Here is a 15,863-nt window from a genome sequence, read left to right as displayed (position 1 = left end):
CGGGGTCCGGCGGGTCTCCGGGCGCGGGCGCCCCGGCCCGACCGCCGGCCTTGGCGCCGCCCCGCCTGACATCAGTTCCTGCCGCCGCCGCCGCTGCCGCCGCCGCCGCCGCCGCCGCGCACAGCCCGCGGCCTCTTCCCCGCCGGCCGCGCTCCGGAGCCGCCTGGCCGCGGCGGAGCGAGGGGCCGGGCGAGGCGAGGGCCGGGCGGCGGGCGCCGGGCCCCGCGGCCGGCACGACGGAGCCCCCGCACGGCCGGCGGCAGCGGTTGGCGGCGGCCCCGGGCCCCCGGCGCGGGAAGCGGCGGCGGCGGGGCGGCGGCGGCGGCGGCGGTGGCGGCGGCGCCATGGAGCCGCGGGAGGTGAAGGACCGGATCCTGGAGAACATCTCGCTGTCGGTGAAGAAGGTGAGCGCGGCCCGGCCGACCCCCCCGCCGCCACCCCCAGCCCCACGCCCCACGCCCCGACCCCACCCGGCGCCCCCTGCTCCCCTCCCCCCTCCGCGGGGCCCGGGGGGGGGGGGGTCCGTCCTGTCCCCGGGGGCTCAGGGACACCGCCCTGCCCCCTGTGCGACCCCGGGAGCCGCCGGGAGCCCCGGGCGGGTGCCGGGGGAAGCGGGGGCCGCTCACGTGAGCGCCGCGGCCTCCCAGCTATTTTTAAAGAACAAAGTTGAGGTCAGCATCCCCCAGAGCTGCCACCGGCCGAGGGGGCCCTGCGTCACTCCGCGGGGCCGCGACACGCCGGTCCCCCTCCTCCCCCCCGCCCCCCCCCGCCGCCCCGCAGCGCAGGTCTGCGGGGCCTCCCGGGGCTGGCACCTCGGGGCGCGGCGGCCGGGCATAAGCAGCCTCTGCTCCTCCCGGTTCTGGGTTCTGGGCGACGTTGCCTCCGGTCCTGGGAAGTTCCTTGCCTCGTCTTGCTCAAGGATGGCAGTGCGAAGAGGCTCGTTTCAGGGTTGGGCCCGAGGACCCCAAGTGCCAGGGGATTGCGGGTTGGAGGGTGACCTGCGGAACTTGGTGGCACGCACGGGCACCCTGCTGCGTGGGGGCTCCGTGCGGTAGACATCGTTGCCCAGGCTGCCCGTAGGAAAAAATACTTCTTATGAAGCGTATGTCACTGCCTGTGTGAGGAAGTCAGCAGGGTCCTGTCCTCTTAACACCAAACCTGAATTGACAGTCATTTGAAGAAGGTGGTTGGATATTTTCCCCCCTAATTTGAGTTCCTGGCTCACCTGATAGTCTCGGAAACTAGGAATGATTTGGGGGGTTGGGGGGGGAGGAAAGGTTCGTTCATCAGATTATTTTAGTTCAACAAACCAAAATGAAGACAATTGATGAAATCAACGATTGTATTTAAATAGCTCCCCCCGCCCCATACAGGACACTTAAATTCCTCAAAAGTAACATAGGTAAGCAATTTTACCTTTCATAGAGATCGATGTGGCTTAAAAGAAAAGTCGATTCAAAGTGCTCTCACTGAAAGGAACATTGCAGACATCCAACAGAAGTTATATTTACTTTGCCCGAGCCTTGCTAATGCAGTCGGGGCATAGTTTTCGCTTACTCAAAGAGTGCGGGGTAAGCAAATACTTTATTAAAAAGCAATAGATCTTTCCTCACGGAAGACAAAGGAAGACCTTTGGGGTTTCCTTTTTTTTTTTGAAAAGAAAATTTTTTTTAATGTTTATTTATTTGAGAGACAGAGCATGAACGGGGGAGGGTCAGAGAGAGAGGGTGATACAGAATCCAAAGCAGGCTCCAGGCTCCGAGCTGTCAGCACAGAGCCCGACACGGGGCTCGAACTCACGGACCGCGAGATCGTGACCTGAGCAGAAGCCGGACACTTAACCAACTGGGCCACCCGGCGCCCCGACCTTTGGGGTTTCTAACCTAATCTGGGCCTCTGTGGCTTCTGGTGGGCCAAGCACTCGGTCTCGGATTTCCAACAAATGCATGGGGAAGTCCTGGGTAGAAAGGGGGCCGGCATGGACCCTGTCATTTGTGTGGCATGGAGATTCACTCTGTAAATCCGGCTGCCGTCCATGAAGGAGGTGGGTGCACTTGAGATTCTTGCTCCTGTACGCGTTGGACAAGCGCGTTTTATTGAGCCGTGACGCATGCCCGAAGATGGAAGACCCACACTAGAAACTGGAAAGCCATCCTTGGGTGCATCACAACCAAAGGCATGACCAGCATCACAGTCAAGAACGTGGGTTCTGGACTGGGGCTGTCTGGGTTGAACCCCTGGCCTGCCTATGAGTAACCGTCTAATCTTAGGTACGTTCCTTGACCTCTCCATGCCTCATTTTTCTCATCTATAAAGCAGGGATAGGGGCGCCTGGGTGGCTCAGTCGGTTAAGCGTCCGACTTCAGCCAGGTCACGATCTCGCGGTCCGTGAGTTCGAGCCCCGTGTCGGGCTCTGGGCTGATGGCTCGGAGCCTGGAGCCTGTTTCCGATTCTGTGTCTCCCTCTCTCTCTGCCCCTCCCCCGTTCATGCTCTGTCTCTCTCTGTCCCAAAAATAAATAAAAAACGTTGAAAAAAAAAATTAAAAAAAAAAAAAAAAGCAGGGATAAAGTCAGGGTTGTTGTGAAGAGAATATCTATAGAATGAGAGCATATCTGCAGAGTGGTTAGCAGGGCGCTCAAGCCAGTCTTAGGAAGCTGTCTTAGCCTGTTTGGGCTGCTATAGCAAATTACCATAGACTGGGTGGCTTATAAACAACAGAAATTTCTTTGTCACAGTTCCGGATGCTGGAAACCTGAAAACGTGGCTGCGTTCTGGTGAGGGCCCCCTTCCGATTGCGGGGTGCTCACTTCATCCTGTGTCCCCACATGGGGGAAGCCGAAGGGAGCTGGGTCTCTGTTATTAGGGCATTAATCCCCTGCGTGAGGGCTCATGACCTCAGCACCTCCCAAAGGTCCCGCAAAATGGGCTTGCTGATCTTTTTATAAGGATGTTGCATGAAGCAAATGAGATGTGTATTTCCGCAAAAAAGATCCGTTGTGTATTACTATGTTTGCAGAGGGCACTGTAGGACTTTTTATCGAAATAGAGCATACCTACAGAAAATAGCATATACTTACACTCCTAAGGGTGCAGCTGAATGAGTTCTCACAACATGAACATATCCACATATCCAACACCTAGATCGAGAAACAGAACATAACCATCATCCAGAAGCCCCCGCCCCCCCCCCCCCGTTCCCCTCCCAGAAGCTACACCTCCAGGTGTAGCCACTGTCCCCAAGCAGTGTTGTCGAGTTCAGTTCTTCTGACACCTAGGTTTCGTGGTCAAGAATATGCACTGTCATACTGACAGTGACAGAGCTGTTATCCCGCCTGGATCCGGGGGAACCTGTGTTTTGATATGAAGGCAGGGTTTCTGGGGGTTAGAGAGAATTCCCGAGTTTAACGGCGCAGTTAAAGGAAAATAGTAACAATGAAAAGCAAGCTCCACATGTTCTGGAAAGGGAGAGAAGGCAGAAACATCCCCGGTGCAGATAATAAAGCCTGCGGTTGCTGATTCGTTAATGGAGAGATGTCCGCGTCAAAGACAGAGTTGGCATTTTGAATTGGCATGTGGTTCTACTAGATAGCATCTACTCCAGGGGAGGGCAGGCAGTGGTTTCCATGAGAGTTTTGTTTTGTTTTTGAGAAGCCTGAGTGTCCGATGCGTACATGTGCAGCGGAAGAAGCAGCCTCTGTCCCCCGACAGTCTGTGCGTTGGTTGGTCTGGGTTTGAGTGCTGGCTTTGGCACTGACCTCCTTGACCCCAGCCCTCCAGGAGCCTCAGCAGTCAGGACTCCCCCAGAGCGTTGTCATGAGAATTGAATCACAGGAGATAATACGCTTCAATCACTGAGCACAATACGTGGCTCATGACAAGGCCTACCTAAAATATTAGCTACCATTGCCACTAGCAGGTGTCTATGGGAACGCTGCAGTTCGCTCCCGTGGGATTTGCAGTCAGAGTCTCGGGCTACCCTTCTCTGTGTCTTCCAGCCCGAGGTGTGTCAAACTTTTTCATAAAATGCCAGGTAGTCAATATGTTCAGCCCACGTGGTCTTTGTTGCAACTACTCAGCGCTGCCCTTGTAGCTCAAAAGCAACCACAGACAATCCGTCCGTATATGAGAGTAGCTCGATACGCCTTTATTTGCCAAAGCGGGCTGCGTGCGTGCGCACGCACGTAGAAAGCCTTCCTCAGGGTAGGCTAGGGGTCGCTTTTGGAGAAATCGGTGGGACCGGTCCTACAGTTAATCAAATCTCGATTATAACTGTGTTTCTGTGTGTTACACCAGGCCCGTGGAATGAGTATGGACATTCGTAGATCCCAACATGTGTCCATGTATTTGGTTTTTCAAAAATATTTAGTGGGTGTCCCCCAGAAGTCCCCAAGGTCCCAGGCCCTAGGAGGGTAGCAGGGAGCAAGGCAGATAAGATCCATGGAGTGGATACTTCTGGGAGAGAGGCAAGTTGGCGATTCAATAGACAAACCATTGCAAAGAGGATTCCAGGTCGTGATTAGCGGTCTGAAGGCATTGGGCAGGATACAGAATTGGCAGTGGAATTTGCCATAGAGGAGGTGACCGGAGAAGACTGACCTAAGGAGGTGATGTCGCATCCAATAAGGGACACTGACTAGGGTAAGAGAATGAGAGAGCATTCTAAGAAAATGAACGGTTGTTTTTAAAAAGCACAAAAAGAGGGGTCCCTGGTTGGCTCAGTTGGTTAAGCATCAGGATTTCAGCTCAGGTCATGATCTTACGGTTCGTGGGATCGAGCCCCATGTGGGGCCCTGCACTGAGAGCACAGAGCCTGCTTGGGATTCTCTCGCTCTCTCTGCGCTTCCCCTGCTCGCACTCTCTCTCTCTCAAACTAAATAAACTTTTAAAACACACAAAGAGCTCAGAAATATGTAAAATAAAAAGTAAGAGGCCCCCGTTCTCTGTCTCCTCAGCCTCAACTCTACTTTCCTTAAACAGGGTGAATAAATGGACTTTAATAAAGTAACCTTCCAGGGAATGAACACTCCTGGGTCATCCCAACTTTCCCTCACCTGGGACAACATAGGTCTCCCACCCGCCTCAGTTTGGGCACACACGCTGTCCCTCCAGTTTAGGTCCCGAGTGAGGTTGTGTTTCTGGCCAGGCACCGCGAGCAGGGGTCTCCCAGCCCGGGGCCTAGCCTGGGTGCAGCTGAAAGGCTGGCGAGGGTGGTGGGCTTTTTCTCCCCAGTTTCCCCACCCTCCAAATGGGTTGGATGTGCCAGCACGTTAAAAATTAGCTAGGGCAGCTGATTTCTAGAGAGGTCCTTGTATTTAGATACATGTGGGAGGTATATTGACCATTGGGTTTCAATCGATAGTTTTGTTCTCTCAGGCTTCATGGAAAAACTCTTAAGAGTTTAAAAATCTGAAGCGTTCTGAAAATCCCCAGTGACCTGAGTCGCTGGGGCAGAGATCTAAATGAAATAGTATCCAGACACACATTTTATAAACTGAAGTGCTCGGGGTCGGGCTACTTCTCCTGCCTCTTCCCCTGCATGTGTCCTGATGTTGGCAGTAGCTGTTCTGGGCTCCTTTCCTCTCTCCCAGGACGGAGGCTATCCAGGGAGGGACCCGCAGGCCCCCAAGCAGGAACCACAGAAGCATGCACCTGACCCTTTGAGTGACCCCACCCAGACCCAGCACTAGATGCTGTGACGGCCTTTTCTGAGCCCTGCCCATCCAGTGTTTTTTATTTTTTTTTATTCGAGTAATCTCTACACCCAACACAGGGCTCGAACTCACCACCCCAAGATCAAGAGTTGCATGGTCTTTTGACTGAGCCAGCCAGGCGCCCGCTTGCCCATTCAGTTTGTTTGTTTGTTTGTTTGTTTGTTTGTTTGTTTATTTTTGAGAGAGAGAGAGAAAGAGAACAAATGGGGGAGGAGCAGAGAGAGAGGGAAACAGGATCCAAAGCAGGCCCTGCATTGACAGCAGAGAGCCAGATGTGGGGCTCAAGCCCACCAACCCCGAGATCATGACCTGAGCCGAAGCGGGACACCCAACTGACTGAGCCACCCAGGCGCCCCCCCCCGCTTTCTTTTAATTGTTTTTTTTTTTTTTTCTTTTCAGTTTTAAGATATGGTTTTCCTTCTACAAAATGCGTCTCTAGCATTAGGTTTCTGTTTGAAGTCTTGTGACATTGTGGATCTCTCCATCCCATCAAAGAACACCCCGGGCCCTCTCTTTCTCCGTGGCTTTTGGCTCTTGGCTCTAGCGTGAGGCCCATCCAGACTGAAAGCCCCGTTGGATGATTGGAGGCCGGGCAGAAACTCACCTGCACCCGGGGTTGGACAGAAGCCAGGTGGCCATGTGGCAGCAGCCGGCCCCCTGTTGAGTTGGGGGCTACAGCAGTGGCTGTGTTTTCACTCTGTGGTGCGGCTAACACTCTGGAGTTCAGCTGGAGGGGTGGTGACCCCTGCGGGGCCCCCTCGGAGCTCGTCCAGCTGGAGCCCAGGGTGACGAGAAATTGCCAGCAAAACTGAAAATCTGCTGCTAGCCAGCAAAAATGTTTGGTCTGAAAACCAACGTGGAGCGGCCAAGACAGGTTTGAACGTGGAAGGCGAGGGGCAGTATTTGGAGCATGGATGCCGCAGGAAAAAGGCTGCCACTTGTCGGTACCGTGGGGCTCTGGGGTGGGTCGATCCCCCCCTCGAGTCTTTGGTGCTCAACTCGAGCATCAGGATTCACCACCATGGCAGGAGGATGATGCCACTGAAGCTGGAGGTGCTCTTAGGTCCAAGGAGAGCAATGGGGCTCTTCTCCCGGGGGTGGGGAGGGGGCTTGCCGAGAAACCACGAGGCGGGTGTCTGAGGTTGGGACCTGGAAGTACCTAGCAGTGTAGAGCAACCGTGTCCGGGCCCCTGGCTCCCCTCCGTGGGAGTCTGAACGAGGCAGCGGGGCCGGTTGGTTTGGGGGAACCTTCCTTTCCAGCCCTGTCCTCCTTATTGCTGCTCGCTTAAGGTGTGAACATCCTAGAACTTCCCCTGGAGGCAGGAGGACAAGGACCATTTGTGGGAGAGTCCCTTTGTCTGGAGCTCAGTCCCCTGTCTGAAAGCTCATGTCGTTGGTCTGTTGGTTATTGTGGTTATCCGGGGTCCCGAGGATGCCCGCTCTGTCTTGCTAGCAGAGCAGCTGGCCCTGCCACGTACCCATTCTTCCCTATTTTATGTGTTTGTAATGTATCTTTCCCCCCTTTTCTTGAATGCTTTACGAGCATTATAGAAATACATAAGGTGGGGCGCCTGGGTGGCTCAGTCGGTTGAGCGTCTGACTTCAGCTCAGGTCATGACCTCACGGTCTGTGAGTTCGAGCCCCGCGTCGGGCTCTGTGCTGACAGCTCAGAGCCTGGAGCCTGCTTCGGATTCTGTGTCTCCCTCTCTCTCTGTCCCTCTCCCCCTCATGCTCTGTCTCTTTCTCTCAAAAATAAATGTTAAAAAAAAAAAAAGAAATACATAAGGAAGGAAGCATTAGTTTCCTAGAAACACTTCTCTCCCATGATTCGCTGTCTTAAAGAGTTGGGACTCAGAGATTCTGAGAAACCTGGTAACCTATGAGAACGAGAAAGGGACTAACGTAGACTTGAAATCCACAAAAATCTCCAAACTTAAGTAAGTAGTCAACCTCTGTACACGCTTTCCCCCCAGGTTCTTTATTTTGGGTGTCACAGACTGCCGAGGCACGAAATGCCCAAGTGTACAGGAGGCAGCGGGGTAATGATACCAGAGGAGTCCCTCCATTGAGTTTCTTCAGCACCTGCCGGTTACACGCATTTCCTCGGTCAGGCTCACGACAAACTTGCAGGATAGGCCACGGGCCCTAGCTCATACCTGTGGGAGATGAGGTGTAGAGAAGGAACTTGCCAGGCTTGTGAGGCTCATAAAGAGCAGAGCTGGGTTCGAACCACGTTTCTGGCTGGTGCTCTTTTCGTTTCTCTGGGCCTTTTCCATCCCCAAGATGTCCGTCTTGAAACTATAACAGATGATCAAGGCACCCTCTCAGTCCTCCTTAAGAGCACGTGTCCGTTGAACAAATAATTGCTGAGTGACCGTGACGTGCTGGGTGCTCTTCCAGTCATTAGGATCCAGCAGCGACGAGAACCCACCAAGCCCCTGCTCCCTGGGGCTGCCACTGTAGAAGAGAAGACAGCCAGTCAACAAATCACAATGGCTGCCCTTTAATAGCCATTACAGATTTGTCGTCCATGGAGTTGCTGTCATCCCTCTTAACCCTGTATTGACGTTTCCAGCTCCTCGTCTCTGACTGTATTGCACGGACCATGGGATGGAGGCACGGGTCCCCCCAGTGTCCTCAAAACCTCGTGTTTTGGTTTCGACGGTGACTTGGTGCCATTTTCCGTAGCAACAAAATGGTTGTCGGGTGAGGGACGCTTGCGTGAGGTCGTGTTGCAGGTACAGCAGAGGAAAGGGGAAGTGAAAGATGAATGCAGGACCAGGGGGCGCTCCCAGGCTTTGAAAGACTAACTGAACGGAGGCTTTGAGAAACTCCCTTCTTCCTGCCAGTGTGCCACACGTCAGTGCCCTGACGACCCTGACCTGACCCTGGAGCACTGAGAACACAGGTCCCGCCTCCATCCCAGTGGTCAAAGTGTGTGCCGTGCGATCTTTCTGGTCATTGGTTGGCTTCTGGATCTGTGGTGTTTGCCTAGAGACCCCTTAGCAGAGACTCCTTCCATTTCGGTCCCTACTTTGAAAGGAGTCCTCAGTCCCACCCGCCACAAGCAGTCGCGCCCGCGCCCGGTGCAGTGTTGAGAGGCAGAACAATTGTAGTACCTGGGGGCTCGGACACTCCTTCCCCAGGAAAGAGAAGCATTTACCTTCTTTTGGAAACCATATTTCATCAAATTACCCAAAAGATCTGTGCCTAACAAGGCCAGTCGCCTTCTGTTATCACTGTTTCAACACCCCAAAGAAAGCAGTAAAAAAGAAAAAAAAAAAAAAAAAAAAAGGAATCCGCAGATAATTCAAGTACCTGCTTTTTTTAGCTTTTCCCCCCTGCATATCTTTCCATGAGCTGCCAATAAAGCAGAGAGCTCGCCAACTCTCCAGCAAAGGGGCTAATGAGCAGCGACTTGGGTAGTGGGAAAGGAAGCGGTATAATTGGGCGTATTTAGTAGCAAATAAAGGGTTAAGAAGCATTGATCTCACTCATCTTGCTCAAGAGACAGTGCACGCTCGTGGCAAACAAACAGCACACCCTTCGTGGTGACTCTCCGTGTGGGGCCAGTCAGTCCTAGGATGGCACCCAGCCCGGGCACAAGCTCTTCCTGGGCAGGGGCATTGGCAGAAGGACAGTGTCTTTCATGCCCCCCAAGAAATCAGGCTGATCATTTCTGAACTGCAGGATCTCTGGCTCCTTATGTAGCAGCGATTTCCCATTTGCCGGTTCTCTGGTTCTATAATCTAATTGAAATTGACGGTCATTGGGAATGAAGTATTTTTCAGGCTAAGGTGGGGTGGGATCTCAGGTTAGGGATTTTAAAATCAGGAGAGAGAATCAGAAGCACTGCGGTTGCCTGGGGTTGGCGGAGTGTTCGACACGCGGCGGGCCAGAGCCTCTGTTCACACACTCATGTTGTCTAGGAGGGAGGCACTTAAGACCTTCCTGACATTGTCCCCAGACCCCTGACTCCCATTCTGCAGAGCCCTGGGAATGGCCCCGGGCCGCTTACTGCCTTGCCCTCAGTAGGACATTGGGATGAGCGCTTCCAGATGGTTAGGGCAGGTACCCCCGAGTGTCGCTTTATCCTCAGGTGGGAGGGAAGCAGAAGGGGCTCCAGGAACAGCTACTGGCGGGGTGTCTGAGCTCACCTGGCCTGGGGGGTGGGCAGGAAGTGTCTTCGCCTCCCTGGGCCCCGATCTCCCTGCCGACAGAATGAGGATTCTGGCTGAGAGACGATTCTTCTGATCTTCCGCGTGTATGGTAGTCAAACTTTGATTCGCTGACAGCCTCACTCGGACTAGCCCCCCCCCCCCCAACCATGGAAGCCCCCAGGAAACTCTGCCGTGTAACCAGGTGACTTCTACGGGTGCTTGCACTCTTGGGTTCCAAAATTCTTCAGCCTGGCCAGGACCAGCCTTGTCTTAGACTCCAGTGGAGATTCTGCACAGAAAAGCTGTTGGCCCTGGCCTTCCATTCCTTGGATCGGGCATTATTATTCTTAAGAAGTTTTGCTGAGACTTACAAGACTCCAGTTTGCCTGCCTTGTTTGCATGTTTGCTGGTTTATTTTTGAGGGAATGCAGGATGAGCCTTCTCTTCAAATCCATGAGTCTGTGCCTGCAGCCAGTGCAAAATGCTCATGGGAGACCAGTGTGGGACACTGTTTCGGTGGGCTCCCCGGGGGGGCATTGGGTGGTTCTAACCCCACCACCTCTTCTCCAGTGGTCTCTGCTGGGGATGAACCCTCGTGGGGTCCCTCTCCCGGGGGAGTTCAGGCATCAAGATTTAGGGGCACCCCAACACCAAAGGTGGGTAATAAACGGTAGCACATGGCTTGACCTCGGCCTTTCCTCTGAGTTTCTGCCTTGGAAAGAAGAGCCGGTGTCTGAGAGGGCCACAGGGCCACTTTGACCCGGCAGTGGTCACACTGTAAATAGAATTCCAAAGGCAAGGCAGGCAGTGCCCTCTCGTTTTCCTTAAGACTCGTCCCTCGCCCAAAGCGCACCCGCAAGCAGCATCAGGTGAGAGGCAGCTCAGGGATCAGGTGGCCCCGCAGCTCAGGGGGCTCAGAGTTTGAGGCGAGCTCATGTAACCAGGGCCATCATGGATTTCATTTATAAAAGAGGTGAGTTGAAGTCAGGTATCCGTCCACGCTTCGCTCCGTGGGATTTTCCTGCTTTTGGATTTCCACCTCCTGGACTGCCGAGGCCATTCTAAACATTCTGTGGTCTAAATATACCTGGTCTCCATGGAGCCCACAGGGCGGCTGCTGTTGCCTGGGGAGCAGAGGAACCAGATTCTCCTGTGCTCTGTGTGCTAAGCAGGGAGGGAGCAGGCCCGGCAGGGAGCCCCGCATGGTCAGGCAGTTCCCAAAGACACGTTCACAGCCCTGTGTCTGTCCCACCTTGTGGACTCTCCTACCCTTGTTGGGGCAGGGATTCTTATCCAGCTCTGTAAATAGGGGATGGGGACCCTCCCACAGCCCTCCCGCTGCCCTGCCCCGTACAGCCTGTGAGTAGGTAGCAGTTAGATTCCAGACCTCCCATCTGTTTGCTCCGGGGCATCTCGGCCACCTTGGTGTGGACTGACAGAGAGAGAAAGGCACCTGTAACCGTCTTATTTTCCTTTGGTCATTTGTAATCTTTCATTGCTACCTTTGAGTTAACCTATTAGGAACCAGTTCTGGAAGGGTTTCTTGGTGCCAACCACAGAACTAGAAATGGTTTCTCAGTTGTGTGTCTGTAAGAGAGAGAGGAGACAAAGAGAGCCGGCTGCCACGCAGAGCAGAGAGTGGGACTAACCCGAATTAAAATGCCCCGAGTCAGGCATTTCTTGGCCTGCTGGAGTGTGCCACCCACATTTCCCAGCAGCCACGGGGTCTGGCACGGTCTCGTGATGGCCGGTCTTCCCAGGGTGCTCCGCAGGGAGCACCGTCCTCCTGGCTTTGAGAGAGTGGCTGGGCTGCGCCCAGCGCTCCCCGGGCCTGCGCACACCCCCAGAATCAGAAGCAGGGAATCCAGGGCGTGGTCTGGGAACATGCCTGACTTAAAGGACTTTAGGGAGACCGTGGCTTTAAAAAAATTACTTTAAATCTTAGTCCCTCTCTTCGTTCTCAGCTGACCTTGCTTATTTTTGATGTTTCCCTTTGATGGGAACGGTTCGTCCTGCCGCCTTCAAGCACACCTGCCCACTGCGTCTGGCTTCCCATCAGCACCACCCTCCCCTGGGGTGGTGGGTGCCATCCTGTCTTTCCTGTTCAAGGACTCGACTCCTTTACTCCACCTCCATTTCTTTGCCACTCTTTCGGCAAAACTGGTCAAAGGAGTTTTCTGTATTATTGTCTCCTCTCCTCCCTCCCTTCCTCCTTTCTCTTCCCCTCTCTCTTTCTTCGAACCCAAACTAGGCAGTATGGTATGCTGAAGTCCATGGACAGTGCTTATCATCTCATGGGCTATTTTGTGACAGCGTACTCCTCTGTTATTTTTGTTTATTTTTATTTACTTTGAGAGAGAGCACGCGACGAGCAGAGGAGGGGCAGAGAGAGAGAATCCCACGCAGGCTCCGCACTCTCAGTGCAAAGCCCGGCACGGGGCTCGAACTCACGAACGGTGAGATCATGACCTGAGCCAAAGCCAAGAGTCAGACACTCAACTTACTGAGCCACCCAGGCGCCCTGCCTGATCCAGACATCCGTAAATTTTTCAGTAAACATTGCTCAAAGGTAAGGATTCTTTTCTCACATAACCTAATACCACTATCACACCTTACAAATTTTAATAATTTTTCCATAATATCATCAAATAACTATGAAGTTTTTAAGCTCTAATTGCCTCATCAATGTCATTTTAAAAATGCCTCCTTTGCCGGAAACGGGATCCAAGTAAACTTGACCTCTCCTGGACGACTTCTCTCGGGCTTTTGTCCCCATCCCTTCTCTCATATCGCCTTTGCTGGGTTTCCCAGCACCTCCCTTTTTGTGGGACTGTGACCCTGATGAAGGGATCATTCCCTCCTTTTGGAAACTTTCTTCGCTTGGCTTCTGGAGCGCACAGTGTCCAGATTTTCTACCTGCCTCATCGGCTGTACCTTCTCAGTCTAAAGCAGTGCCCCTCAGCCCAGGCTGGGCATTAGAATAACGTGGGGAGCGTTTTAAAAATACTGGTTCCTGGGCTCCACCTCCAGAGTTTCTGCTTTAATTGATCTGGGAAGGCACCTGGACATTAGGATTCACCTGCCTTCCCCTAGTGGTTTTGTTGTGCAGGTTGGGCGAGAACCCCTGGTCTCCCATCGGAGGGCCCCGGCTCAGTGCTCAGGTGCTGGTCCTCCTGCACTCCCAGGGTGACCTCGTCCATCCCACAGCTTGAAATACCACTCTCTGAGCTCCAGACCCATTTATACACCTGTCTCCTTGACATCACCACCTAGATATCTGATAGGTGCTTCGAGCTTACCATGTCCACAGCACTGTTCCACCTGACCTGGAAACGGCGTCACCATTCAGTTGCTCAGACCAAAACCCTTAGAATCATCCTGGCACCTTCCTTTCTCTCATACCCCGTATCTAATCCATCAGTAAATCCTTGGGGCACCGCCTTCACAATAGATCTCGAACCCGACCCTTTCTCACTTCCACCCGGGGCAACGGTGGCGGGTTAGCCAAATGATACACTTCCTCACTCCTGGGGAGATGCCGGTGTGGGGCAAAAAGATGGCGAGAAGAATAGGCAAGATTTCTTCTTAAACATGCTGCCCCGCCTTTTCTCCGTGCTTCGTCTTCCAAGAAGAATTGCTTTTTAGTTCTGTGGCTTTTTAGTTCTGTGGCTTGAAAAAGAGAGACCGCATTTCTCTTTCTTGCATTCTCCTGCAGCATATTGGATCAGAGCATAACATTTTATATACATTATTCATTCAGGGATCTTGAGCCCAGGGTAGATGGAAAGACCTGGATCGAGAGTCTGGCTCTGCCACTTACTAGCTCTGTGACCTACTTTATAGAGCCGCTGTAATGACTAAATTAAATAGTGTTTGTAAAGTATGTCATCGTCACTTTGATAAAGACAGCGTCCATATTATCTAAACCCCTACAGCAACCTATAGGGAGGATTACTAAGTCCGTTTCACAGATGAGGACACTGAGTTTTTAATTTTTTTAAAAAAATTTTATTTGTTCAATTTACATCCAAATTAGTTCGCATATAGTGCAACAGTGATTTCAGGAGTAGATTCCTTAATGCCCCTTCCCCATTGAGCCCATCCCCCCTCCCACAACCCCTCCAGGAACCCTCAGTTTGTTCTCCATATTTATGAGTCTCTTCTGTTTTGTCCCCCTCCCTGTTTTTAGATGATTTTTGCTTCCCTTCCCTTGTGTTCATCTGCCCTGGAGGACACTGAGTTTTAGAGAGGGGAGGTCACTTGCCCAAGGTCACACAGTGAGTGAGTAGCGGAACCCACGTTCCCATCCCAGTTGTCTGCCCCCGGACATCCACCCCTCCCCTTCCTAGTGCACGTAATAAGCACGCTCAGTAAACGGTGCTCTGAATAGAGCCGCCTCAGTCCCAGCAGCAGGTGTATTGTATGGAACCCAAGAGTAGTTTGGAGCACAGCTGGTGACTGTGCTTCCAGGCTGACTTGTGTTCCGTATCCTCATTCCCTAAATTCTGTTGCCCTAGCGCCCTCGTTCGTGTGATGTTTGCTCCCCTCCCACTCCCCAGCTCTTTCAGAGCCTGCTGATGTTACCGGCGTAGTGAGTGGCTGCCGGCTGCGACCTGTCCACGGTGAAGGGAGAACGCCTCCGCTGTTTACCTTCGCGTCGTGCTTTGCTGACCAACTCCCAAAGCATGAGGTCACGCTGTGGGCACAGCTCCTAAAGTCCTCCCGTCACTGGTTCATAGACTGTCCCTTTCTTCCTGCTCCTCTCAGGAACCACGCTGGGCTGCAGCGTCGATTCGAGAACACCTTGTCCCCTGAGATCACGGGACATCTTTATTAACCTGCTGTAAAAGATGCTGTGAAAAGAGTGGTTAAGGGACACCTGGGTGGCTCAGTCGGTTGAGTGTCCGACTTCGGCTCAGGTCACGATCTCGCGGTTCGTGAGTCCGAGCCCCACGTCGGGCTCGTGGCTATCGGCGCGGAGCCCTCTTTGGACCCTCCGTCTCCGTCTCTCTCTGCCCCTCCCCACCTTGTGCCCTCTCGCTCAAAAGTAAATAAGACATTAAAAAGACAAGAACAGAAAGAGGGGTTAAAGGGTAGGCTTCGGAACCCCCTGCTGGTGAACCAGTGAACGGAATGGTAGTTCTTGAGAGCAGAGCGCTTCATTGTGTCTCATTTGTACCTGCTGTTAGGTTTAGCTGAGCGGTTTGTTACGGGTTTAAGAATACAGGTTCATTACTCTTAATAAGAGTGGCTCATGTTTACCGAGCAGTTGCTACTTACCAGGATCTATGGATGGTAAGCCTTTTGCATGCTTTGTATCATTCAGTCCTCCAAACTAGCACCGTCCGATGGAACTTTTGCAAGGAGGCAAATGTTCTGTACCTGCACTGTCAGTAACCCCTGACCGCGCGTACCGCACGCACGGGCTATTGAGCGTGTGAAATGTGGCCAGTGTCACTGAAGAGCTGAATTGTTACTTGTGTCTAATTTTAACTAATTCAATGTAGTCCCATGGAGCTAGCAGCCGCTATACTGAACAGCTCAGCTCTCTCCCATTTTACAGATGAGAAAAAGAGAGTTTAAAAAGATTTTTTTTTAACGTTTATTTTTGAGAGAGAGAGAGCACGAGCGGGGGAGGAGCAGAGAGAGAGGGAGACCCAGAATCCGAGGGAGGCTCCAGGCTCCAGGCTGTCAGCATAGAGCCTGAGGCGGGGCTCGAACCCACGAGCGGTGAGATCATGACCTGAGCCGAAGTCGGACGCTTCACCCACTGAGCCACCCAGAGAAAAAAATGAGTTTGGACGGTTGAGCAGTTTGCCGCTCCAGAGCAGCAGAGCCAAGCTTTGGACCCCTGCTTCCTGCCCAGAGCGCCCACCCTTCAGCGCCGCGTCACACGCCCTTTCTGTTGTACTTTCTGCAGAAGTTGTTTCGCGGTTGGCAGAATGTTCCCTAACTCATTATATATGTGTACGTGTGTAACCCACTTGGCAG

General features: G+C 53.0%; 1 protein-coding gene across 1 annotated transcript in view; it reads left to right on the top strand.

Annotated features, from left to right (window-relative positions):
- The first annotated feature begins 229 nt into the window (after positions 1–229).
- The window catches only part of PLEKHM2 (pleckstrin homology and RUN domain containing M2), a 35,257-nt gene continuing 19,623 nt past the window's right edge, over positions 230–15,863 (top strand). Inside the window, 1 exon segment of the mRNA XM_053898928.1 lies at positions 230–404. Within this exon segment, the coding sequence (XP_053754903.1) occupies positions 345–404 (60 nt within the window). The 5' untranslated portion in view covers positions 230–344.

Source organism: Panthera pardus, unplaced genomic scaffold, assembly GCF_024362965.1.
Source record: "Panthera pardus isolate Hobbes unplaced genomic scaffold, ASM2436296v1 HiC_scaffold_11, whole genome shotgun sequence".
NCBI classification, from domain to species: Eukaryota; Metazoa; Chordata; class Mammalia; order Carnivora; family Felidae; genus Panthera; species Panthera pardus.
Note: the sequence above shows the minus strand (reverse complement) of the source record. Positions and strands in the feature narration are given on the sequence as shown.